Source organism: Mustela erminea, chromosome 9 (genome assembly GCF_009829155.1).
Source record: "Mustela erminea isolate mMusErm1 chromosome 9, mMusErm1.Pri, whole genome shotgun sequence".
NCBI lineage: Eukaryota > Metazoa > Chordata > Mammalia > Carnivora > Mustelidae > Mustela > Mustela erminea.
The window spans coordinates 85,344,980-85,370,693 of NC_045622.1; the positions used below are offsets into that span (position 1 = coordinate 85,344,980).

The following is a 25,714-nucleotide window of genomic DNA, read 5'->3' on the forward strand; positions in this document are numbered from 1 at the left end:
CACACACACACACACACACACACACAGGAGCCCACGCTCACTTGCACCCTAGGTTCTCCTCTCTGGTGCACCCCAGAAAAGTCAGGAGACTGACCCCCCCTTCTCTGAATTATTCTCTTGTGCCCTCTGCTCCCTGACCTTATGGAATTGCCCATATGCAGAATGCACTGATGTTTGCTTTGCGAAATTTTCTAATCCTTGGCTGAATGGACAGGGCGCCTAGAACCGGATCTACAAGGGGGTGAGATCTCCGAACGGCTGCTTGCCTTGGAGATTCCCCTCATTTTCTTGCCCTGACTCCCTTGGTAAGTTTCAGGGGTTCAGTCTCTGCCAGGGAAACCAGGTATCACCAAGCCACCTCTCCCAGGAAACGACACAGCGATCGATCTGTCATCACAAAAATCAGCCCATGCTTCTGCCTTTATTCTCTAGGGAAACAAAACTGGCTGGATTCTCCCTCGCACAGATCTTTTCCTTCCCTCTAAGGGATGGGGGATAGGGTTTATTTATAAGTCATTGGAGCTGCCTTATTGTGTCGTGACACCGTCTCTACATGGCATCCATCAGACATGACTGTATGTCCACCCCCGCGCCCCCGACCCACCTTTGTTCTGACCCTCCTTCCACGGGCTTTCCCCTGCGGTGCTAACCGGCTGAAGCCCAGGTTTGAGTACCCCAGGCTGCCACTCAGATCCAAAGAAATGCCCTTCAGATTTGAATGGGTTATAAGGTGGGATCCTGCAGAAAGGCCAGGTAAAAAGCCAAATAATCTGGCACTCCGGTAGACAGGAATTTGATAGACTAGGATTCAGGGTCTCTCTCTTGGACTAGTGCCAGAATATTCCTTTGTTTCCAAATGTCACTGATTTCTTTGTCCTGACCCAAAAAAGAAAGTAAGAAAAGGGATAATGACACAACGGATTTGTCTTCTGCAGGGCAAAGGTGGACCTCATTCCTATTTCTAGCCATTATGTAAAGCACTGGTTTAAATTGTCCTACCAATTTGATTCTTGAATTTCTTCTTCTCCTGAACTCCCCATGCCCTGTAACAGAGACTGCTTTCTACACCCAGATCAAGGCATGGCATGTGGGGTTTTCTTGGAATATTTACCCTGCCCGGGACCACCAGAAATCCTACCTATCAGCTCTCCGCCGCACCAGCTCACGGAGATATATGAAGTCAGAGATATATGAAGTCCTTCATATATCTCGTCCCAGAGATATATGAAGTCAGGTCAAAGTCTGTCCTCCGCACATGCCCCATCACCCATGCCAGTCCTCAGATGACCTTGAATAATTTAGCCTATGTCTTTCGCAGACCTTCTTTTTTTTTTTTTTAAAGATTTTATTTATTTATTTATTTATTTGACAGGCAAGATCACAAGGAGTCAGAGAGGCAGGCAGAGAGAGAGAGAGAGGGAAGCAGGCTCCCTGCTGAGCAGAGAAACCGATGCGGGACTCGATTCCAGGACCCAGAGATCATGACCTGAGCCGAGGGCAGCGGCTTAACCCACTGAGCCACCCAGGCGCCCCTTTCTCAGACCTTCTTACTATGCATATGACAACACACACATATCTGTTTTGTTATACTGCTTTGTTCTTTTAGAAAATGAATTCATGCACCTACTGTTCTATGCCTTTTTCTTGCTTAGAAATGTACAGTGCACTCACTCCTCTGTCAGTAAGTCACATTTACGAGATGATGCCTTTCCCTCTCCCTTGCATTTAATCCATAGAAAAGGAGGGAGCAAGGCCTGTTTCCAACCCCATCACTCCCCACCCTTGCTGGTGAGACACTGACCTGCCCAAAACGTTCCTGCCGACTTTCTGTTCTTGTTTTCCACAGCTCTGCTTGCCCCCTTATTGTTTAGGTCACTTTGATTATTTAAATATCAGAAATAGCAAGAGCCAGGTGCATAAATAAAATCCAATTATGGCACGAGGTTGAGATTTTAATGTGTTTGTTCTATTAAAAAGCCATCCTTTCTCCAGGTTCATGGTACTTTGTTGCATTGTCTTTCTGCCAGAGGTAAATCCAGTGAGTTTCCACGGGTGGTGGCCTCTGTTGCACTGCAGGTTCCTGTATTCAGTGGGGTTCAGCTTGAAATTTTCAAACAGAAATGATAGGACCCATTTGTTCACTCTAAAATCCAACAGATGCTAAAGCACATCAGAATTCTAGGCTGGGTCTTGCATGGAACCTCCACTTGCCTTTTTTATCACAGGTTCCGCTATACCATATCATATCCACAATGTCAGAGCTCATCAAAACATCAATAGTGTATTTTATTGGATTGGAAGATGAGTGGAAGGAAGGGGGGAAAGAAGGAAGGAAATTAGATTGCTGATTTATTTAAAACCAGCAGTGCAACTAAGACACAATGAGGTCGGGGCCGGTGGCATTTATGATGATGCTGGTGTATGGTGTGTGGGACACTTCCACAGTTTAACTGTCGCCCTTTCCTTTAGCATTTTCTCACCTCTTTCCCTCTAGGGACAAACTATACATCAAATATGCCCATGAACTTCTTGGACTCCCACACTTTCATGTATCAATATTTAATATAATGGTTTTTTACATAATCTTTTGGGGGAGGGAGGCAGGATAGCTAATTATCTTTCTCTTAAACCTGGAGAGATTATTGTGCAAATCTGAATATTTTTCAAGAATAAGGTTGGAAAAGAACTACTGTTCATACAATTTCCAGGATACCATTTTCCCATCCCGTTATAGTTATGCTCTCTCCTTTACCCCGTCCACGGGGTAGCAAGTTGAGGGTATCACAACCCAGAATCATTAAAAACACTGAGTACCATCTCTTCACCCTCTGAACGGTTTTGTGATAGCATAATTTTAACTTCGACGTGTTCACCTGTTTTGCAGATACTAACAACTTGCTACAGTCTCCTTTTCTAAGTCGGGAAATTTTTGTCATTCCTTAATTCATTTATTCAACAAATCCCTTACTAAGAGCTACTTGCACATGAGACTTCATGAAAAGCAATAGGCATCAGCCTTTTAAAAGGTGGAGTTTCTATTCCAGGGGCTGGGGCAAGGGACAGGTTAAATCAATACACATCAGCAGTGATAAGTGCAAAGAAGAAAATGTAACTGGGTGATGGGTAGGCTATTTTAGATTGGTGGATAAAGAAAGGCTTTTTCAAACTGCAGTTGAAAAATAAGAAGGAACTGGGCATGCAAAAATCTAGGGAAAGAGCATTCTGAGCAGAGGGAACACCTAATGCAAAATCCCACAGGTGAGAGCAAGCCAGGTGTGTTCAAGAAGGCTGGTGTCGCTGGAACAGAGTGGATAAGAGAAATAGGCTCAGCCATGTGGTCAGGGCCAAATAGGAAAGACTCTGGGTTTTATTCTAAGAGAGATGAAGGCTTTGGAGGGTTCTGATCAGAGGAGTACTGTGATCTGGTTACCTTTCAAAGAGATAGCCATCCTAGCTGCTGTGAGTATGTATCTTGGGCAGGAAGGCAAGAGTGGAAGCTCCCAGAAGGGAGATTATTTAGGTATATGAGGTACTTACTGCTGTGTAACAAATTGCCCCAACAACTGGCAACCAAAACTGACCATCTGTGTTTATTCTCTCCTGTCCTGTCTGGGTCAGGAATCCAGGAGGGGCGTAGCTGGGTGGTTCCGGCTCAGGAGGTCACAGTCAGGATGTTGACCTGGCCTGTGGTCATCCGTAGACTTGACCCGGCCTGCAGACTCCACCTACAAGGTGGCCTGCTCACATACTTGTCGGCAGGAGGCTCAGTGTCTTGCCATGTGGACCTCTCCACAGGGCTGCTTGGGTGTCCTCGTAACAGGGCAGCTGACTTTCCCTGGAATAAGTGATTCAGGAAAGAGCAAGGTGGAAGCCACAAGGTTTTTGTTTTTTGGTTTTTTTTAACGACCTAGCCTTGTCATTTCTGCAATTCCCCAGGGGTTACACAGCTCAGTACTATTCATTATGGCTGTGAATATCTGGAGGTAAGAATTACTGGGTGCCGTCCTGGAGGCTGGCTGCCGTAGATGGTGTCGTAGCAGTTGTCCAGGTGGGATATAGTGGTAGTCAGGCAGGAACTGCCCGGCAGAGCTCTACTCCAAAAAGACATGTGTGTAGAGCTTTTCTTCTGTCATTGGCTGTTTCATGTCCTCCTATTTGCAAATAAGTTCACAGAACCAAAAAAAAAAAAAACAAAAAACACTCCAATTATAGCCCACTGTTAGACTCTATGGAATCTGAGCCACATCGTACAATAACGATTTACTCCACTTACTTTGGCAAATCTGTGATTATGATAAGTGACAATATGATACAAACTATGTGTTTCTCAATAATTTAAAGGACATCCCAATGTCTTGAGCAAGCAGTAGGAAAGATGAATACACTTCTGTTACATTCATATTTTACGGAACACCTATTTTGCTCCCAAATTGCCCACTGGTCTAGTTGTTGGAACAGGATCCATTAGTCTCTTGCCCAGGCGTGTTTAATAAACTGTCATTCTTAGAGCTACCTAATGGGAAAGTGCTTTAAGCACAAGTCAATCAGCAAGATCCCACCGGCTCTGGGACTTCATCCGCAGCTTAGTTATGGACACACAAGGCCGACTGGTGTCTTTCAGCAATCAGAGCGGAATTATCTGTCAGAGGGGAGAATTAATTTAACAGAGTGTAGGCGGAATTCACTCTATTTAATTAGGGAAGTTGTCGATAGTGTTATATTCGTTTCTCTGGAGGTTATTTCTTAGCTTTCTTTTGTTTCAACCAATGACAAAACCCCAAACCCAAATCATTGGAGAAGCAGCTTTGAGAAAGAAAAAATAGAGCATTAACCGTAATTCCTATGGCCAGCTGACCAGGGAAGACTCATTGCTTAACCTTGGGCGAAAATGGGTGGCTTTGGTGCCAGAGACTGGAATGAATGCTGGTATTCCGTTGACTGTCATATTTTAAGAATAGTTGCCAGCTTTGGCCAAATTGTACTTTTTTCCTCTCCACCTCAAACACAGAGAAAAAAATTTACTTTTTTTTTTTTTCAAAAAACATTTGTCACGGTTTTGAAAGGATGATTTTTGCTGTTTCAATTCAAACCTCTATGATTCTTTCCTACCCGTTTATAATACAGTGAAGGAATGAATAGTATAGATCTTAAATTTAAGAGAAGTCCTTGAACAGTAGTGAGCCCTTGGCACCAAACCCGATGCTGTGGTTCCCGAGGTCACGATGAGTAATGTAAGGTCCTCAGCCAGGGAGCCTTACACAGATTCCCCCATGGCCATACAGCATCCCCACACAATAAAAAAATCAATGTGTTTATGTTGTGCTTCAGTGCCGGCAAGTGATGAAGAGGACGGAGCCGTGCTTTTTGACAACACTGGCAAGGCGGCTGCCGATCCCTTTGACACATCTTCCGGATCCGTGCAGCTCATTGCCATAAAACCCACAGCCCTCCCCGTGGTGCATCCCACATCAGACAGGAGCCAGGAGTCGGCGGCCCTTAACGGCGAGGTGAGCGTCTGGGGACCAGCGCAGCTGGGCCTCTGGGGACTCAGACTGGGGAACACCATCTGGGTGAACTGGATGCGGGTTACCTGTGGTGTCTAGGGCTCTATCAGTCATTTTTACATCTGGGTGTGCGGGCCTCACTGGGACCAATCAGGAGGCAAGTCACCCAAAATGAGTTTATTGGGTGATTTTTTTTTTTTTTTTTAAACACTGGTTATGGGGCACTTGGGTGCCCCCATCAGTAGAACACGTGACACTTGATCTTGGGATCGTGAATTTAAGCCCCACGTTGAGGATAGAGTTTACTTTTTTAAACTGTAGTTATGAAGAGAAACATCAGAAATTCTTCCCCGTCCCCTTACACACATACACAACGTTCCGCCTTCTTCGGTAACGCTCTTAACCTGTTCGTCATGGGTTGTCAGGTGTAGTGGGACGAAAGGGCTCAAACTGATAAGGGACCAGAGAAGAAAATGTCCTACAGGCAGGAACGTGGCCTACTACAGGGGCTTTGAGATGACTTTAACACCTTTTAGCCAGCTTGAAACAACCGTTTGCCTGCTTCCAGGAGGCTATCAGTGCATTTCAGGATGTGAATCAGTTTTCCAAAGAGACTGAAAAAATTTTGTAATATACTCCAGAGACTCGTGATTTGACCAAAGGAAACAGAAGGATGGATGGTAGCTATGGGCAGTTTAGAGAAGAGCAAGAGAGGAAGTCAGGTAGTAGAGAGAATCGGCCATTCCTCCATCCCCCGCAGCAGAGTGGCGGTGGGCGGAAATGTTTCTGAGCTTTTATGACCACGCACGTGGAACCCACACGTGGACACCTACCTGACACGTGGGTACGCACCTGCTTCGGGTTTTCTCTCTTGTCCAGCTGTTGTGTTGATTGTTCATTTCATCTGTCTGCAGACTGCAGTTGTTACCTACAACAGGTAGAGATTTCCAAGGTTGGAAATTGTTTTTCCCATCACACCTCGAGAAACATGCCAGGCCCCTCTACACCTGGGCATTGTAAACCACATCAGGATTTCAAGGCTGCTGTGGCCACAGACGTCTCCTGGTCCTCTTGGCCTTGGTTTCCCAGCAAGCCAGCGGTGGCAGGAAGGGGTAGGAGAGGAGAGCAGCCCTGCTCTACGAGCCTCGAAGGTTGTGCCAGGGGGGTAGCCAGCCTGGGATGGAGGCAGCTGGGGCCTGGAGCTGCTGACCCACACGTCACAAATGCCCCTGTGGAGTGGCATCCCCTGGAAGAGAGCTTCGAGGTCCTAGAACAACCCAGGGGGGCCATGGGCTTCAGGGGCTACCCCCCCTAGTAGATTGGGCTCACGGAACGGGTGAGCACTGGGGACAGAATGTGGTGCAGTAGGGGAACCAAAGGCATGACCACACTGTGAGTGGAGGTGGGCAAGTAGGTGTTGGCAGCTGCCCAAAGTATGGCCCTGTGACTCCCACCAGACGGTCCCCTGGGCTCTGGGGTACCCTGCAGTTAGTAGCAGGGCCAGGCTCTGGGCTCAGGGGAGGGGGTGGTACCCCCCTAGAAAGTCTCCCCTCTGCTCTCCTGGGCCCAGAGAGGGGTCACAGGGCCCCACAGGTCGCTCAGAGGGCAGGGGTGGGGTGGGCACCATTTCCTGCCCACTGTGCCCAGATTGGCTGGACCTGGGCTGCTCTAATGCATGCCCCCAGAGGTCACCCAGAGAGACTTATTGCCGGAGCCCTCGCCGAGGGGTGGCTGGGCACTGGGCAGCTGGAAGGGCCAGCAGTGCCTCACGCAGGGGCCTGGGTCCTTGGCAGAATCTTCCCGCATGCCCCTCCTCTGCCAGTACAAACACAGCGCCTGGGCTGGAATCAGGCTCATGGTGACCACCTAGACGCTACCCTTGGCCTCGGGCTTTGCAGGATCTTTCGGCACCTTGCAGAAGCATCAGTTGGAGCAGAGGTTGTGGGGGATGGAGTCCTCCCAGCCCTTCTAGTTCTCCCTGAAAAAGGGGATGTGGCCCGGACCTGACCTGGCAGATGTTCCGGGCCTGCTTCAGCCTGCAGGGGGGTGCCTTGCTGGGATTTTTCCACCCCAGCTTCCTGATGTGACTGTCATGGGGACACGTTCTAGAGCTCAGTGAAATTCAACGTACAACTCCTTTTTTTCTGCCAGGCCCATCACCCTGTCCCAGAAGGAAAAACAGATGAGTATTTTACCAGTCCAGAAATGGATACCTGTTACATTTTGGCAGTTAGAGGAATGGGCCTTGCTGGCATTTGGATTGGAAACGAGCCCTGAAGTGTTCTCTGTACTTTACTGCTTTGTAGCATTTAAGACAGATTGTCTTAGAATTTTCTTCCTTCTTCTCTTATGGTTGGCTTGTTTCACTGAAGAAACCACAACCCCAAAGCCATCAACGTCCCTTTTATGAATTATAGGTAATTCATTTAAAAATTATTTTAAAGAAAACATAATAACCACATAAAATGTTCAGAAGAAAAAAGAAAAACCACTATAATCTCACTACCCTTACATATCCTGTTTTCATTTTCTGTACCACCTCCCCAGACTTTTGAACAAACTCATGTATATTTTAGAATCTCATACAGACAAGTTTATATCATATCTTTTTTTAAGACTTTATTTATTTATTTGAGTGAGAGAGTGACAGAAGGAGAGGGAGAAGCCAGCTCCCCACTGAGCAGGGAGCCCGACATGGGGCTCAATCCCAGGACCCCAGGATCATGACCTGAGCTGAAGGCAGATGTTTTTAACCGACTGAGCCACCCAGGCACCCCATATCTAAACATTTGCAGTGTTGCTCTTATCTTTAGGATGATCATTGTTCATGACCTCGTTGAGTAGGTATACCATTGATTGGAAAACTGGTTGCCCATTGTTCAAATCTTCCTGGTAATTTGTGGTTTAGTGTTAGTTCTGGTTATTATATCTGAGTAATGTCATGCTTGACTTTTAAAACCTTCTTATTCTGAGATAATTTCAGATTTACTCAAGAGTTGTGATAACAGTACAGAGAGCCCCGTTGGCTCTTTACCTAGCTAGCCCGAGGGTGAACATCTTTTTTTTTTTTTTTTTTAAGATTTTATTTAATTATTTGACAGAGAAAGAGCATGAGTGAGCACAAGCAGGGGGAGTAGCAGGCAAAGGGAGAGGGAGAAGCAGGCTTCCCACAGAGCTGGGGAAGCCTGACACAGGACTCAGTCCTTGGACCCCAGGATCATGACCTGAGCCGAAGGCAGCCACTTAAGTGACTGAGCCGCCCAGGCACTCCCTGAGTGTGAACATATTACATAACCATAGAATAATTTTTAAACGCAGGAAATTAACATTTGTACTCTGTGATTGACTAATCTATAGACCTCATTTGAATTTCATTGGTTTTCCCAATAATGTCCCTTTTCTGTCCCAGGATCTGGTCTGGGATCCCACATGGCATTTAGTCATGTCTCTTCCAGTCTGGAACAGTTCCTCAGTCCTTCTTTGTGACCATTCTTTGTCTTTCATGATCATTACTCTTTTGAAGAGTACCAGCCAGTTATCATAGACCATGTCTCTCAGTCTGGGTTTGTCTGATGTTTTCTTGTGATTGGATTGTAGTCATGCATTTTTGGCATAATCACGGGGTTGATGGGCCCTTTTGTGGGCATCAAGCCCTTGATACTGATATGTCTGATTACTGGTGATGTTAACTTTCATCTCTGACTTTGAAGCCCTCTTGGAATGTTGCTTAAGGAGAGATTCCAGAAATGGGATTCCTGGCTCAGAAGACGTCATCCTTGCTCCTTCTCTTTGCCTAGTTCTCTTGGTGGCAAGCAGAGTGAGGGAACAATGGAGACTGTGAAATGCTACCAGCCGAAAAATACCGTTAAGGCCCAGGGTGGGGAGACCTTGGCAAAGGTCAGAAAGAATGTGCCATAAATATAAAACATCTAAAGTAGAGCCTGTGTTAGTGAACCTTGGGCCTCATCCTGTAGATCTCTCTCTTATCACTAGATGAATTTTCTGTTTATGAATTACAGAAAACTCTTTTAAAGATTCTTTTAAAGAGAATATAATAACGACACTATACATGGTTATGTTGATAGAATCCAGTCTGATTACAAACAGCATGAATGAGCCTCCATACCATCCAGTAGATGTCAGGCTGATTTCACCAGTCAGCTCTGCCCGTGGGTATAACGTCCTCAGTGTTGGTTATTTATTTACTTAGCATAGCCATCTGCTTGTATCTTTGACAGGTCAGAAGGTGTGTGGGTGTGTTGGCCATGTTCCTTCCTATATGACCAGACTGGCTTTGCCCTATCCAGTAGGAACTAACTGACATGAGTGGCCATACAAGGCTTCAGAATTACCTCTCAAGAAAGATACAGATTGACAAAAATGAGCTCTTAAATGCAGGTTGGTAGAGAGAACTTGGAAACAGGACGTCTACTCTGCCTTCTCCCTCCATTCGTCCCAACTTAGCCTCTTTGGGAACTGGCTATCTTGTCCAAATGGGCATGAGCTAAATGGCCAGGGGAGGCCGTTGGGTTCCTCAGGGCTGGAACTGCAAGTGGGGTACCAGGATCCAGCTGGGCTTCCAAGTCAGAAGCTTCCAGACAGGGGAACCTGAAGGGTGTAGGTGAGATTAGCCCAACACTACAAAGGCCTGAGCAGACGTGGTTAGAGTAGGGAGAAGGAGCCCCTGATAGAAGGTCCAAGTAGTGTATGTGAGTGTCAGGCTCTATTTTGTTTGTGGCCCACTATGGTGCATTGGCCTTGAAATGGGACACAGGTGGGTCTGGCTGGCTTGAAAGACTAGAGGTGAAGCCTAGGACAGCTTTTGCAGGAATTGTGACCTGATGACAACCTCCCATGTGTTGGCCATGCCTGGTTGGATGTGGCCTGAGACTCTTTCTCTCCCCAGGTAAACAAAGCCCTGAAGCAGAAATCAGACATTGAGCACTATCGGAACAAGCTGCGCCTCAAAGCCAAGAGGAAGGGTTATTATGACTTCCCCCCAGTGGAGACAAGCAAGGCTCCGACAGAAAGGAAAAAGATGTACGAGAAAACCCAAAAGGAAATTGAGCACGTTTTGGATCCAGACCCAGAACTCTGTGCCCCATTTGCTGAGTCTAAGAACAGGTACAGTGTCTAAGGGATTCCCTGATGGTCCCTGTCCCATTTGTGGGTTGAGGGCAGAGGGTGCCCTGGGTAACAAGGTCTTGGTCCCTCAATCTGTTACCTTACGACTGTGATCTTTGCTGGCTGGTGATCTGGACCATGCTGGTCCGTGCAAGCTGGTGCTCCATAAATAAAATTGAAGCCATTAAAAAAAGAAATACTTGGGTAAACAACCATAATTGTTCTTTAGCTCAATAATATTTCAAACCAGTAGCCATTTCAGAGCTGGGTGAAGATACAATTACCACCTGCCTGGTTATGCAACTTCCAGATCAAGGGACATTGTATTTTTCAATTAACTAGTGGCTCTTGCATAAAGAATGCCAATTTCATGCCTCACCTTTTCATTCAGCTTCAGTTAGGTACTTGTTGCAGAGCGACTCAACGCTCTGTGCTGGGTTCCTCTCTGTAATTCATAGATTTGTTCATTTATTTGACATTGATCATCACCAACTATGCATGAGGCACCGAACAAGTTGCTGACTGCTCTCGTGGTCTCATTCATTCATTCATTCATTCATTCATTCCACTCATTCAGCATTCTGTGGCGGGCAGGACAGCCCAGTCAGTGCTCTTGTGGGACTTCCACAAGATGGGAGAAAAAAGATAACTTCCCCAGAAGTTCGTTACTCACAAGTGCAATGGGTGTTTGCGATGTGACGGTCTGTAAGGGGGGGGCGAGCTGGCCTTGGGAGCAGGGGGCGGGCAGGGCCAGCAGTTTGAACTGGCATCATCCCCAAGCTTTTTTTTTTTTCTTTTTTCAAAGATGTATTTATTTATTTATTTGAGAGAAAGAGAGAGTGAGCAGGGGGAGGTGCAGAGGGAGACAGGGAGAATCTCTAGCAGATTTCCCACTGAGCGTGGAGGCTGCCTCGGGGCTTCATGCAGGGCTCAGCCCCACAACCCTGAGATCATGACCTGAGCCGAAATCCAGAGTCGGGCACCTAAATGATTGAGCTTCCAGGCACCTCTGCATTATCCCAAGCTTTGCTGCTAACTAAGCAGATTGACCTCACCTACTGGGCAAAGGAGAAGAGGCTAGCAAAGCTGAACATGACCATCTCTCTTCTTCTCCATCCCACCCTAAAGCCCTCTTTGGAAGCATTTTTATGGGTCGAGACCATCCCTTCCTAATATACATTCTCCTTGGCAACAGCCCCCTGGCTCTGGGCATGCCAGCTCTCCCATCCCCCCTGTACAGCGTATTGGCAGAGTCACCTGTCGCAGATGAGGCGAGACAGGACAGCTCCCGGCCTGAGCGGCCATTTGTTCAAAGCAAAAGTGACTATGTGACAGGCTTGGATGGAAGCCACAAAATAAAGTTGGGCGGTAGGGCTGAATTTTAGTAATTGAATTGACATAATTTATTTTTAATAAAGAGGGAATTTGAAACCCTGGCTTCATTTCATCATGCTTCTGATTAGACTCGATGGGTGTGATAAGCTAGTATGAATATCCCACTTTGACAGGGCTCACAATGCATGTGTCCCCGTGTTGGTAAGTATAGGAAGGCCGGCGGCTTCTTTAGCTTATAGGTCACACTTGGGGATTTTTTTAGCTCAGCAGTCTTTTATAGACTGGGGCAGGGGTTGTTTTTCCTGGGTTTCCTGCTGCCACTTGGAAAATGAATCAAAGATCGTGTGCAAATAAGAAGAATTTACCTTGGGGGTTATTTGGGAAATACCTAAGAAATTTTGGTTGGAGCTTTTCATAAGGAGAATGGACACAACTTCCCCCTCCTCCCCCGAGATCCATCCCATTGCCCAGCAAAAGTTCAGGCTGGATCCTCAAGGCCCTTCCCTAGCCTGCTGATGTCCTGAGTGTGTAGTCCCTTCTCCGTGAATGTCTGTGGAAGAAATGATTGAATGACTCTAAAAATAATGTTAAAATGTGTTCCGCCAGTGAAGGGAAAAGTTCGGAAGTCTACAAGTTGGGTGGGGGGAGGGGTAGGAATGGAGATGAGATCAGCCAGGGATGGGATCCGGAAGGGAAGGATTCAGAGAAAAAGAGAATGACGACGACTTGGTAAGCTCTGAGGTGTCATTGCTGTCACACTCTGCCACCCGTGTGTGGGGCCTGTTCTCACACACCGGAGTTACCTCGGAACTGCCGCTCCCAGTTCCTCTCTGCAGAGATTCTGCTCTCGGTGACCTCTCCGTGGCAAGGGACGCGAGAGGGACGCGAGAGGGACGCGTGCTCCTGTCCGGGGGCAGTGACAGTAACCAGGACTTTACCCCGAGACCTAAATTAGATCAAATCAAAGACGTTTAGGTTCCGAATGATGACTCATCCCAACATCTTTTAGAAGGGTCTTCACAGATTTTCCTTTAAAGTCAGAAGAACACGCCCATTTTTATGTTATAAACTCTTACCCGGAGGCACGAAGACCGTCGTCACGTAACTGAGGAAGATGCTGGCAGAGCCGCCTCCCCACAGATCCCCTTGGCCCCCACTGCTCCGGGGCAGCCCGCATCCAGCAGTGCCCTCCGGCCCGCAGGCATCTCTAACTGCCATCCGGGGGACCTTTCTCGGCGGCCCCCACCAGAAATGCCCCGGAAGTGCCCCAGAAGGGCTTCGGACAGGGACAAATACGAGCTGATGGGGAAGCACCCTGGCAAGAGAACTCTAAGCTACACTGTCGTAATAACCACATTTTCTAGCTTCTGTTGGATGTTGGACATCTGGGGCTTGGCCGACTCTGGAGAAACCGCCCCTCCCAGGACCATCTGGCAAATTCTGAGGCAGTACCGGGCTCACCGGCCAAGTGCACCTTTTTAACGTGAACCAAACAAGCCGGGGCCCATCCCCCAACCTTCTCCTTCACATAGGGCTCTCCCACTCTGGGCTCCTGTCCCTGTGCCCTGATCACCTGCAGGCTAGTTACCCCACAACTGGGAACGGCCCCTCTGCCCCAGAGACTGCTGAAATGATCCCAACCATCCAAGCCGAAGCCTGTTTACCCTCCCTTGCCTGTTCCTTCCCCAAGAAACCACTAGAAAGCCTCTTGCCCCCCTTTTCCCCTCACTGCCTCTGCCTTGTGATTGACCCTGGTGCTTCTCCCATGTGGAACCCCAGGGCAGGTCCCTTCCTCTTGGAATTTTGAGTACAACAAGCTGTCCTTTCCATGGCAGCTGCCTTCTGATCTGTTGGTCTTGGCCATACCTACATAAAGTAAAGCCTCCATTTTAATGCAACTGTTCTCCATACTTCCCCAATAAGTTTGAGGTCCCGGTTGCCTAAAATACTATCTCATACCCTCCGTCGGCTTCCTTCTTTTCTCTCTCTCATTTTTCCACTTCCCAACTTGTGCTTCCTAGAAGCCTTTCCCCAGTAAACCAGTTGTACTCAAATCATCACAGAGCCTGCTTCCAGGGAACCCAAACTTAGGCAATAACTAATAAAGACGGAGTTGTTTTAATGAAACCAGAGCTGCTCCTTCTCAGGGACTACATTTCATCTTTATGGAACCCTAAGTTCCCATAGAACACAGTTTGAGAACTACTTTCTTAAACTATCCTGGGATTTAAAAGCCCCTAAAAGTACAAATAAAATGTACTCTTATCTACCCAGCAATATTTTCAGAGGTTTAAAAAAAACTTTTCAAGTTTGCAAGTTTCAAAATTTATTAACTTTTGAAGAATATGCCCACAAAATGCCCACAAGAAATGAATATACCTAATGGAACGCTATTTGGTTAAAATAAGTAATTCCTCTACCCAAGAGCCTAATTTATTTCTAAGCAGTTGCTTATGCACCAGGCGCATGTGGGTGGTCTGGTCCATTGAGATCCATGTTAAATAGCAGCCTTTAAAATGAGTACCATAATGGAACATTGTCTTTGATGTAAAAGCACACTGGTATGCACCCCAATGTCTAAGTTCTCACCCACGTTCATGGTTCTTGAAAGGGCTCACACAATCTTGCTATTGTATTTCTAATACTTCCAAAATAGCCTACTTAAATGTCAATTCCTAATCTTAGTGTTTACTCCCCCACCACCCTTATTAGTAAATCTTTTCTAAATGGGTTAATTGGCAATCTCAGGACAGTTGTGAAGCCTGCTTTTTCAAAAAGTGATCTGTAATTAGGTCAAGGATGAGAATTCTTTGGGGTCTTCCTTTAAGGGTGAATCACTCTGTTTCACAAGGTTGTGCTCCATTCCTAAAGGAAGCTTCTAATTGCAGATAACCATAGGGCACAGTTTAGAATACTGGTTTTAAGCCCCTATATTAGTCAGGATTCTTTGGGTTGCGAATGATGGCAATCCAGAACAAACTGGTTAAATAAAGAGAATATGTCATTGAACATGAAAGGTCAAGGCTTCAGGCATGACTAGATCCAAGGGTTCATACAATGTCCCCCTTATTTAGCTTGTTCTCTCATCACTCTTTGCTGGTCCCTCTTCAGACTCTTACCTCATAGTGGCAAACTGGCTGCCAGCAACTCCCCACCTATAACCTATCTTCTCAGAAACTTCAAGGCCAAGAGAATGACTCTTTCCTGGTTGCTCTAGCGAAAGCCCTGAAACTCAGTCTCCTTGGGACCAGCTCATGTGCCCATCCTCTGACCAATCATTGTGGCCTTGGGGATGTGACGCTTGATGCTCTGGGCCAACTCCTGCAGGAAGGATAGCCTCCAAAGAACATCAGAGTGCTCCCGCTGAAAGAAGGTCATCATGGGTATCAGGAAAGCAGAGATTACAGAGGCCCTCTAAACAGGGGTAAGCTCCTCGTGGTGAGGAGATAGGTCTAATAGCCTCTATTTTATTCCTCAGGCTAATTGCAACGGTAGTGTATTGCCATGGGTGTTCTAATGTCTGTTCTAAGCTAACAGCGTGTGACTGACGTGCTATGGCTAACTGGGTGTGTGATCTTGAAAAGGTGTGTGTATGTCTACCTGTCAGGTTGCTGGCTTCCCACATAGTCACTTCTCACCTTCAACCCATGAATGGATAGAATCTTTGGATGGAGACAAGAAACGGGTGCTGGGGCAGGGGTTATTCTCTGAAGACAGATGTTCCGAAATGCCAGTATTCACAGAGAGAAACCTACTGGCAGGTGGAAGGGGAGAGCCACCTTTGGCACCTTGCAGTACCATGTGGAAACACCCATCCCCATTGGGCCTCACTCCCGACTTATAAGAGTTGCCTTGTGTGGAAGGAGAAAAGTGCAGCCACAACCCTCACTGTGTTCCTGTTCCTTTCTTCATCCTCTAAAAGATTCCTCTAACGGCAAATGTAAACAGTGACAAATGTCTTTCCTAAGGGAGCTGAGTGGAGCCTCTCAACGTACCACTCCCTGTTGCTTGGAATGTTCTGTGAAGGGTTGGCATGTGGCTGGCTCTCTTTGGGTCTCAGCTGAACTGTCCCTTCTCTAGAGAGGACTTCCCTAACCATCCTGTCTGAAGCTTTCCCCCACATTAGCCATTTTCCATCACATCATATTTTTCCTAATAGCACTCATCATCCTCTGAAATAATCATGTGAATTATCTGTCTCCCCCATTAGAATGGAAGCTCCAAGAGAGCAGGGCCATGCCTGTCTTGTTCACTGTGAATCCCCATCGTCTTCCACAGTGCCTGGCACATAGTAGGCACTTGGTGAATATTAGATGGATGGATGGATGGATGGATGGATGAGCTTAGCTCCAAACAGCCTCTTGGTTCATGGCTCCTTAGCCCAGAAAGAAATCCCCTGTGTGGAAGTTAGAAAAGAAAATATCAACACTCACAGTATTAAGAGGCCCATTAGCTGCAAGGTTTATTAACACATCATAGAACCCTGTCTGTGAAATCAGAAAGATTAAAAGGAACAGCGGGCTGCTGAGTCAACAGTCAACAAAAGCAAGTTTAGAGGTCAAGAGAGAGCCCCTGGGCTTGCTGGGAGACAGAATTTCAGATGTAGTTGTAGGGCTGCAATAGGTTAGTTACCTGGTTCCCATAAGCGGATTATTTACAATTAAGCCAAATGGTTACAGCCTCTGGGAAAACAAAAAAAACAAAAAACAAAAACAAACTTTGATTCCACTATTCCTCTGGCCTCTTATGGCCAGAGAACAAATGGAATGAATCCTGAGATCTGTAAGGCAAATCCGAAGCCTTCATTGGTTGCCTGTAGTTTGGATCCGTGGAGAATTCCATCTGTCAAGGCATTTGCTGCATCATAACAGTTGTTGGATTTTCTTCAGGCAACCGATGAAGAACTCTGTCTACCGAAGCCGGCAGTCTCTGAACAGCCCGAGTCCGGGGGAGACAGAGATGGACCTTCTGGTGACTCGGGAGCGACCCCGGCGCGGGATCCGTAACAGCGGATACGATGTAAGTTGCTGCTGGGCTAAGGTGAACGTAGGCTTTGCTTTCCCCTGAAAACAAAGGAGAGAGAGCTTCCCACAATGTTTCACTGTACTGTATATCTGTGGAATTTAGAAGTGCACCAAAATGTTTGCTATTTTATTATTCCTTGTTACCTATTTTGCAGAGTAAGATGACTTGGAATGGGTCAGAGTAACAAATTATTGCTAAAAGGATTTTAACTCCTAAATCCAACTCTTTTAGGAATAGTACAGTATTGATCTTAAGTCAACAGTGATTCCAAATGTCCTTAATTTTTTTCCCCCTCTCTCCTTAAAGCTCAGTAGGAACCACGGCTGTAGGTTAGAATTCATTTGAACACAGGCTTCTTTTAATCCATGGCAGTGTGGAGAAGTTGGATTTGTTCCTGATTTCATAACTCCCCAATATGCCATGGAAACAATCAGATGTCCAACAGAGAGATTTGGTGATTTCATAGGATGCAAACCATGCTTATGTGCAGTCATGTCTCCAAATAGCAAAAATTGTTCTAATCCCACTGCACTTCCCCAGAAGAGGAGCTCCCAGGCAGTGGGTGTCTCAAATGCGATGGCTCCTGGCCTGTTAACGTAGTTGCGTCCTGAGCTCACGGAAATGCTACCCTGAGAGGATATTGGATAACACTTCACCCCACCCTCAAATTTCAAATGGCCTTAGGTCTACTCTTGGGTTTTATGGAAAAGGTTTCTTTCCCATTCTCCTGAAACATTTCTGTAGTTACAAACAAAGGCTTTTGTATCAAGAATTAGGATTCAAAAACGTCTGGATAAAATTTGGCCATAATCTGCGAGGTTGTACTTTGAAAATGACACTCGATTTCTTAAATGTACTGTGCTAATTTGAAGGCAAGAAGGTTTTTTTGTTTTTTTTTTTTTTTTCTCCACTCAGGTTGGTCATTGTTTGCCACAAAAGATTGAAGAGGGAATTTTAATTGTTCTGTTTAAAACAGAGATATTCTACCTAATTTGAATTTCTAGATACTTTACCTTTGATGTTTGTGTCGGTCATGATAACCTTATCTTTTATTTCTGTTTTCCTTTTTCATATAAAACAAATTGATAGTTTAGTTTTATAAAATTCTAGATGCTTCAGGCAAATCTTTTTTTTTAAACTCCAGGTGAAATTACTCAACACTAATTGTTCTCCTCATAAAAATATTTTATACTAAAGCTGGTCAGCAATTTGATAATCGGCCTGTCGTTAAAAATTTGAATTTTCCACTTAATCTCTCCGTACCAGCAGTGAATATTCTTCCCACATGCCCATGGTCTGGGGGGCTTCTTTTGCTCAGAATTAGCTGAGGTATATGATAAGATTCTTAATGTATTTCAAGATTGGAATTAATGGGTCTCTTATGAGATTCTAGGCACAGACATTTTTACACTTTGAGGAAATAGGACAGTTTCTCTATTAGTTTTGAAAAGAGAACAGTGTGTTGCTTTTTTTTTTCTTTTAACCGTAGACAATGCCATGACTTGCAGTAGTGACTTAATAATTTTAGAATGCCCTGTGAGTACGTTACTTATGGCAACAGAAGGAGAGGGATGATTTTTAAAAGGAGGTTGCTCACCCCCCACAAACATGTATAAATATTCCGATTACAGATTGCTTTAAGGGAAGCCCACTCTATTCTAATAGATTTTTCTGATTTCAGAAAATTAGAATGTGTGTCTTGAGAATTCCCATGTGGTCTCAAAAACATAAGCAAAGATAAGTTTCCTTAAGACAAAATGATTGTCTAGGAACCTGTTTTAAGAATTTAGACTGTTATTTATAAGAATGCAGTGGCTTCCTGATTCTTTTCCCCATGCCTTTTGTGCTGATCACATGAAAAGTAGCCATCATTTACTGACTGCACACAGTAGACCAGCCTCTGTTCTAGTCTTTTTATGTGGATTATCTAATAGAATTTGTAGTCACCAGCCAGGTATGTACCCCCTTATGCCCATTATATAGATGAGGAAATCAAGGCACAGAGCAATTACCTAATTTATCTACACAACTCCAGAGCCTCCCCTCTTAACTACCATGCAGTAGGGCTTCCATATAAACCCATCACACTATATATCTGCTTTCACATGATTCTATATCCTATACTTCCAATCTCACCAAGAGGCTGGATGGCAGGTCTCAAAGAATTTTGCATGGATAACTCAAAAAAGCAAAATATGGACCCGCAGATAAAGGAGGAAAAGAGGAGAGTCATGGCTTTAAACAATGCATTCGTTTTCTGAACTCCTGATTTTCCAAAAATGCTAGGGCACCTCTGACAAAAGAATCCATTAGCCTAGCAGTGAACGGATCAGTCATTTGGAAGCATGTCATTCTTCCTACTGGGTCCGGGGATCTTGAAGCCAGGCCCAGATTTCCAGTCATTTCTGCCATGTTAGGGATCATCAGAGGGGACCTTCTCCTTGATATGGGAGAAACAGAAGCACTGGGATACTGATTTAATTTCTCCAAACCTGACTGTGTGAGAATCCCTACAGGAAAGGCTGCATGTAAAAATAAGTGAGTAAATAAATAAAGAAGCAAATGAACACACAAAGCACAGGCAAATCTTAGCCCTAGCACTGAGGGAAGCCTGGATTTTTTGAAAATGTTTCCATAGAGCAAGTATGTACTGGGACCTACCCAAAATAGACCCTTGGCTCTAAGGGGTGTGGGAGCCACTGTGTTTCGCAGCAACAGTTCTTAACCTCTTGGTCCCCCTAACAGCTAAGGGATGCAGTACACTCCTGCCAATTCCTTTGGCTCAACTGGCTGATAATTTTCCAGAAGGCAGCACCCTCTTTTGACAAAGGCATGATTTTAAAAAGATGGCCAGACCAGATCTTTAAACTAACCTTGGCACTGAAATGAATTCCTCCCAGGGCATGAAACAGTTAGAAAAGAGAATGTCAGACTAATATCTAAGAGCAAAAATACCTCTACTTCAAAGTATTTTTTTAAATGTTTTTTTCCTGAATAAAAGTCATACAGAGGGCGCCTGGGTGGCTCAGTGGGTTAAGCCGCTGCCTTCGGCTCAGGTCATGATCTCAGGGTCCTGGGATTGAGTCCCACATCGGGCTCTCTGCTCAGCGGGGAGCCTGCTTCCTCCTCTCTCTCTCTGCCTGCCTCTCTGCCTACTTGTGATCTCTCTCTGTCAAATAAATAAATAAAATCTTTAAAAAAAAAAAAAGTCATACAGAAAATAATGAGGTGATGAGGAGGGAAAAGAAAATGCCCCACGTGTGAATTCTCAGGCAGAATAAAGACCCAAGTGATGTTCCCTCTATCAGGCAAATTAGTAATCCCTTTATGTCGTTGAGGAATCAATCTTTGCTTCCAAAGGACAAGGAATAACCAAATCATTCCCCCGAAATCAAAACGTACGTCCTCAACCTCCATTCGTGTTTGGAGTTTTCAAATGGGATGGGAATGGGGTCAGCTAAGTGCCTTGGCTGTGAGGGAGACTCTGAAAAGGAACGTCTGAGTTGCACCTTTGGAAAAGGATGTTCCCCTTTCTGAAGTAGAGAGCTCTACGGGCCCCTTCCCTTAGGTTTCTCTCTAGCATCTTGTCAAAGCTCACACCTCTCAGAAGGGGCGATGCTGAGGCTTCAACGGTGGTGACCACAATCACTGTCACTCCAGAAGTGTTCTTCAGGGAAACGTTTGGAAATGTTAGTGGAAAACCAGATGGTTTCGCAATTGAGAAGTAGACCTAAACCTACCAAAAGGGATTCTATGTCAGGCAAGGTTCTGCTGCAGAAAACAGAAAACCCCAAGCCATTTGAACAGACCAAACACGGCTGTGAAGAGTTAGACACTCCGCAAATCATCAGAGGCCTGGCAGAATGTACAGGGAGTGACTGAGAACAAAACCACTGGGCTGGCTGTGACCGGGAGGTGGTGGTGGGGTTGCTGTCTGGGAACTACCAGGGGGCAGAAAGGTGGGCCCTGCCTCATTTCCTCTGTCGGGCCTGTACACCAGGGCCTTCTGTGACAGAAGCCCAGTTTCGGTCAAGCACAGTCACCGCCTCAGTGAGGGCCATGAGGGAGGGTTGGCCGGTCAGCCTCGGCTCTGCAGGAACGCACGCTGCGAGGAGGTCGCCGAGGGCAAGCCCCCCAACCCCGTCACAGGTACAGGAGAGATGGGCAGAGAATTAGCAGGCAGAGCAGTATTCGGGAAGCAGTGAGGAGAGCCAGAGGAGGCAAGGAGGCCTACGGGGAAGATGAAAGCATCACTCGGAGCTCGGTCCCCAGCCACCGGCTGAAGGCCTGCGAGGCCGAGTGGTGTGTGATAGGGCATTTATTTACTAGCCTCCCTCGCCTCAGAAGGCAGCCAGCTCCCTCTGTCCCAGGCGAGCGGTGGTCACTAGAAAGGAAGGAGGCCAGAAAATTCGAGCGGTTGTTTTGACGGGTTCCATGCACCGAGGAATGCGGTGTGATCTGGAAAGCCCCGGCTGCCTGGTTTGGCTGATGGCAAGTCTGGGGTCAGGGCGTCAGTCCTGTATTACCAGCGGCAGCCTCTCCTCCTCACTCACCGCCCCTGCCCCAGCATCCGACGGCTTGGGCGTGGTGGTCGGAGACTACAGTCAGGCAAGGGCAAGGCTGCCCTCGCGCTGCATGAGGTCCCCAGTTCAGGGCACGATCAGCTCTTGGTTTCTTTGGGAGGCAAGGGGTCGGGTGTGAGGACTTGGTCCTTCACCTCCGAGGCAGCCTGCCTGTTGCCCTCTGGACTGGTCCTCACCACCATCTCCCCCCGCAGCATCCCACCCAGAACTGTCTCACACGTGTGCTCCCCGCTGAGCCCTTAATCTCTTTCTCTTACCTCTGCCAGCTAGCTTAAGCTATCAACAAGCCTGGCGTGATAGGTCATCTCAAGGTTAGTTTAGGGGTTTTTAATTCTGGGGGACTGTTACCAAGAAGTCAGCCTCCCTGGATGAGCCCAAGACAAAGAGGTGGAGGGGTTTGGCGGCAAAGGGGCCTCGTGTTGTGGGCCAGATCTCACCAGGCCGTGGCTGTCCAGATGCTTATTCCGCCCCACAGAGATGGGTGCTGCTTGGCAAGTGGGGAGCCAGAAGTGGATTCTGGTTGGCAGGTTTGAGAGGGAGTAGGCTAGGTTTCAAGATGGCCTTGTGATCTCACTGGGAGCCAGGCCTCCCCGACAGGTCCAGGATTTCCCTCCCACACGGGCCGTTTCCCACCGGGCAGGAGACATACAACTTCCCCTCTGCTGTAAGCACGTGAGTGCCATCTCCCTGCTTATGCTCTCGGATTCCCTGCTTATGCTCTGAACACTGCCTGCTTCTCCTCGTGGTGCCCGCCTACCCATCTTGCTTCTCCTGGACTCTTGCAAGCCGGGGCCCCCTGTGCGCTGCCCTGGGTAGGGACACTTATAGAGGAAGGGAAAGAAGCAAGAGGAGGCAGAGTGCAAAGTTGGGCTGTGGTACAGATATTACAAGGTCTCGGCTAAGCTCATGTGACCCTGCAGAGTTGCCCCAGCCTGGGTGAAGCATCTGGGCTTTTGTACTCTAGCGCTGACCATCACTGGCTGTCCTTGGGCAAGGCAGCTGTCTTTAGCCAAGGACAATTGCTAAGAGAATTGGCATTGCCGATTCCCACCAATGCCCAGGGAGAGCAAAAGCAATTCCCAGCTGACAGCTGAGGCCTGGCTGCTGGCAGTGTGCCCAGCCGCTGGAGGGAAAGTTCTGGTCCTGAACCATGCACGCCACGCTAGTTCCTCCCGGCCCTGTGTGCTCCCTAGCCCACCTGTGCCCCCAAGCCCCTGCAGGAGCCGGAGGCCCTCCGGCTAATGAGAATTCCTTGGAAACTGCCATCTCTTTCATTTCTTCTAGTGAACATTTACCGAGTCCTGGAGCCACTTAGCATATGTGAATTCAGCAACATGGGCCCTGAAAGGCTAAGGGAAGCATTTAAATATTGCCCCCGAAATGAGTTTTTACGTATGTTCTATAGAGACGGTATATTGCTTTTCACATACTGCTCCGTAAGGTTGTATACACAGGCACGTATGCCGTACCCCAGGCATCATCTAAGGGCCTTTCAAAGTTTTACTTTGTCTGATTTTTTCTGGGCAAATTTCTCTGATTTCTACCTCCTCTGCTGGCGTTAGCAGGTAAGCCGCACAGGTGAGGCCACCGTCGTGCTACCTGGCTGAGGCTGGAGGGGAGAAAGATGAAGTCACTCGAGTGCTTCTCCACACTCGTAGAGGAGGCAGGTGCAGACACGGCGGAAGCAGTGCAGCAGGCTGGGGGGTGAACTTGGACGGGCGGCCTGTGCCTGTCAGTGCTGTAGCTGCTGATGGGCCGGTCCCCAGTACTCACCACTTGGGAAGCCACCCTACAGCTGTCAGAGGAGGTGTTCTAAAACACACACCCTGGTGTCATATCCTTCGGGAACTCCCCACAGCTCTCAGGTTAGGATTGAACCCTCCGCTCCGGGCCCAGGAGGCATCTGCACTGGCTGGCCCCAGGTGCGCCTTTCTAGCACATGCTTGTCGCTCCCTCACCTGCCCTTGGCTCTGGCCCTACAGGCCCTTCCCAGCTCTGTCATGTTGGCTCCCATCTCTGTGTTCTCCCCTCTGCTCAAGACATCCTTTCCCACCTACTTCATGCAGCCAGGCTTTCTTAGCCTCAGCACTGTTGGATTGGGATCTGGATAATTCTTCGTCCCATGCATTGTATGATGCTTAACAGCGTGCCTGGCCTCTCCCACCTGCAAAGTGGTGACAACAGGTTTTCAGACATTACCCCGGGGCCAAGCCTGCTCTGGGTTGAAGACCAGTGACCCAGGCAAGGCTTGCAGAACTGAGTCTCAACATTTTCTCCCCCAGAATCTTTTCCTTGACCCCGTATCTGTGGGTCTGATTGAGGTGCCTGTCCTTGGTGCTCCCATGGCACGGGGGACTCACCCCCATCCAAGCCCTTTCTCCTGGGTTCCCCCCCTGTAGACTTACTCATGTTATTTTCCCTGTTCGACTCCTCAAGGACAGGAATCATGTTTTATTCATCCTGGAAGCCTCAGCACTCGAAACAGGAACTGGCGCATAGTAAATTCAGTGTCTCTATTTGTTGAGCAAATGAGCAAACAAGTGTGTCAGCCAGCAGACGGGATTCCTGAGCCGAGACTCGGATGGGGAGGGTGGCTTTAGAACTCTGAGCCATACACGCGTTTGATTGGACTGGCTTATCAAATCGCATACACGCATTTGATTTGACTAGCATGCAAAGGTATGTTACGTTTTAAGTTCCGTTTCAGCAGTGGCTATCGGTGAGGACGTTTGGGCTGATGTAACAGAAAGCCCATCCCGAACCAAATGATCTTAAATCATGAAGGGAAGGTATGGGGTACAGTAAATTCAGGCGTGGTCGGACTGGGGCTCTCTTTCCATCCCTCCACATTGGGAGGCGCTGTCCTTAGGCATCGTCTTCATCCACAGGTTGGCTCTCCTAGCAAATGGCTGCAGGAGCGTACTTACTACATGGACCAATGAAAGAGAGAATTTCTCCTTCCCAGCCATGAAACAAAGTGTGTGGGATTTACTCTCACTGAGCCTCTGAAGGTCAAGTGCCCAACCCACGTATCCATCCCTATAGCAATGGGAGAGGGGGGAGGTTTATACTGATGGGTTTCACCGGGTAAGACCTCACTGAGGGAGCTGGGCCAGGAGGGGATGTGTGTTGGGATGTGTGCAGTATCCACTACTCCGGGAAGAGTGGTGGCTGGGCCTTGTAAGGAACACCACCGGCATAACCCTCCATGTCACTGTTCCTCCAGTCTCCGCCTCTCATCTTTGGTTGGCCCTCTGTAGAGGGAGAGTTGAGTAAGGTGAGGAGCTAGAGACTGCTGTTCCGTGTGGGGTTGGGAAGGCCTGGCTACAAGGAGAGGCTGTGTTTTAGGGCCAGATGGAGGGAGAAAGAGGGATTTTGTGAGTCTGGCTGGCTTTTCCAAGACCCGAAAGGAAAAGAGCAGATCTGAGTGGGAGCTGGGGAGAGCCTGTTTGTTATGGAGTGGTGTCAGCTCTCAAAACTGACCTTCTGTCTCCTCGGCTGCCCACAGCACCTGCTTGGCTAAGAAGATGAGCAAAAGCGAGGGATGGCTCCCTTCAGACGCTGCCAGTGAAACAACTTCCCATGAGCAAAAGCCATTTTGCCTACTTTCAGGTTGAATCCGTTTTAAAAGATATTTTTAATTAATTGACGGGCTCACGCCTCGTTCTCAGCGTTAACAAGCAATGCTGTGGAATGGTCAGGCTTGTCGTCCTGGAGCTTGGCTGCCCTCGAATTCTAGCTCAGCAACTTACTGGAAGCATGAATTTGTCCTACTCCACCTCTCCGTGCTCTAGTTTTCTCATCCAGAAAATGGGGATACAAAGGGCACCTGCCTGATAGGGTTGTTGTAAGAATTAAGTGAGTTAATAATGGTAAAGCACATCGAAACCACCCGGGGAGCGTCAGCTGTTCTAACTATGCTAACAGATTCCACGAGGGAGATAGGGCCGCTGTTTTTTGTTTCTCTTCCAGCCTTGCACTTCGGACATCTCAGGACTGCTAGGAATTTTGTCGCATCTTGTGATTTTATGATTTATAATAAGAAATGTGTATTTGGTCTTTGTCCACTATTCAGGACACAGAGCTCCAAAAACCCTTGGAATTTAAGTGATGAGCATATTAGTGTGTTTTGTTATGCTAATG

The 25,714-nt window shown here is 47.3% G+C and overlaps 1 protein-coding gene across 2 annotated transcripts in view; it reads left to right on the forward strand.

The window, feature by feature from the left end:
- The window catches only part of KIAA1549L (KIAA1549 like), a 251,026-nt gene that overhangs the window by 189,586 nt on the left and 35,726 nt on the right, over positions 1-25,714 (forward strand). For both annotated transcript variants that reach the window (XM_032358749.1, XM_032358750.1), the window contains 3 exons: positions 5,329-5,507; positions 10,411-10,628; positions 16,853-16,982. In XM_032358749.1, coding sequence (XP_032214640.1) covers positions 5,329-5,507; positions 10,411-10,628; positions 16,853-16,982 — 527 coding nt within the window. The remainder of the gene's footprint in view (positions 1-5,328; positions 5,508-10,410; positions 10,629-16,852; positions 16,983-25,714) is intronic.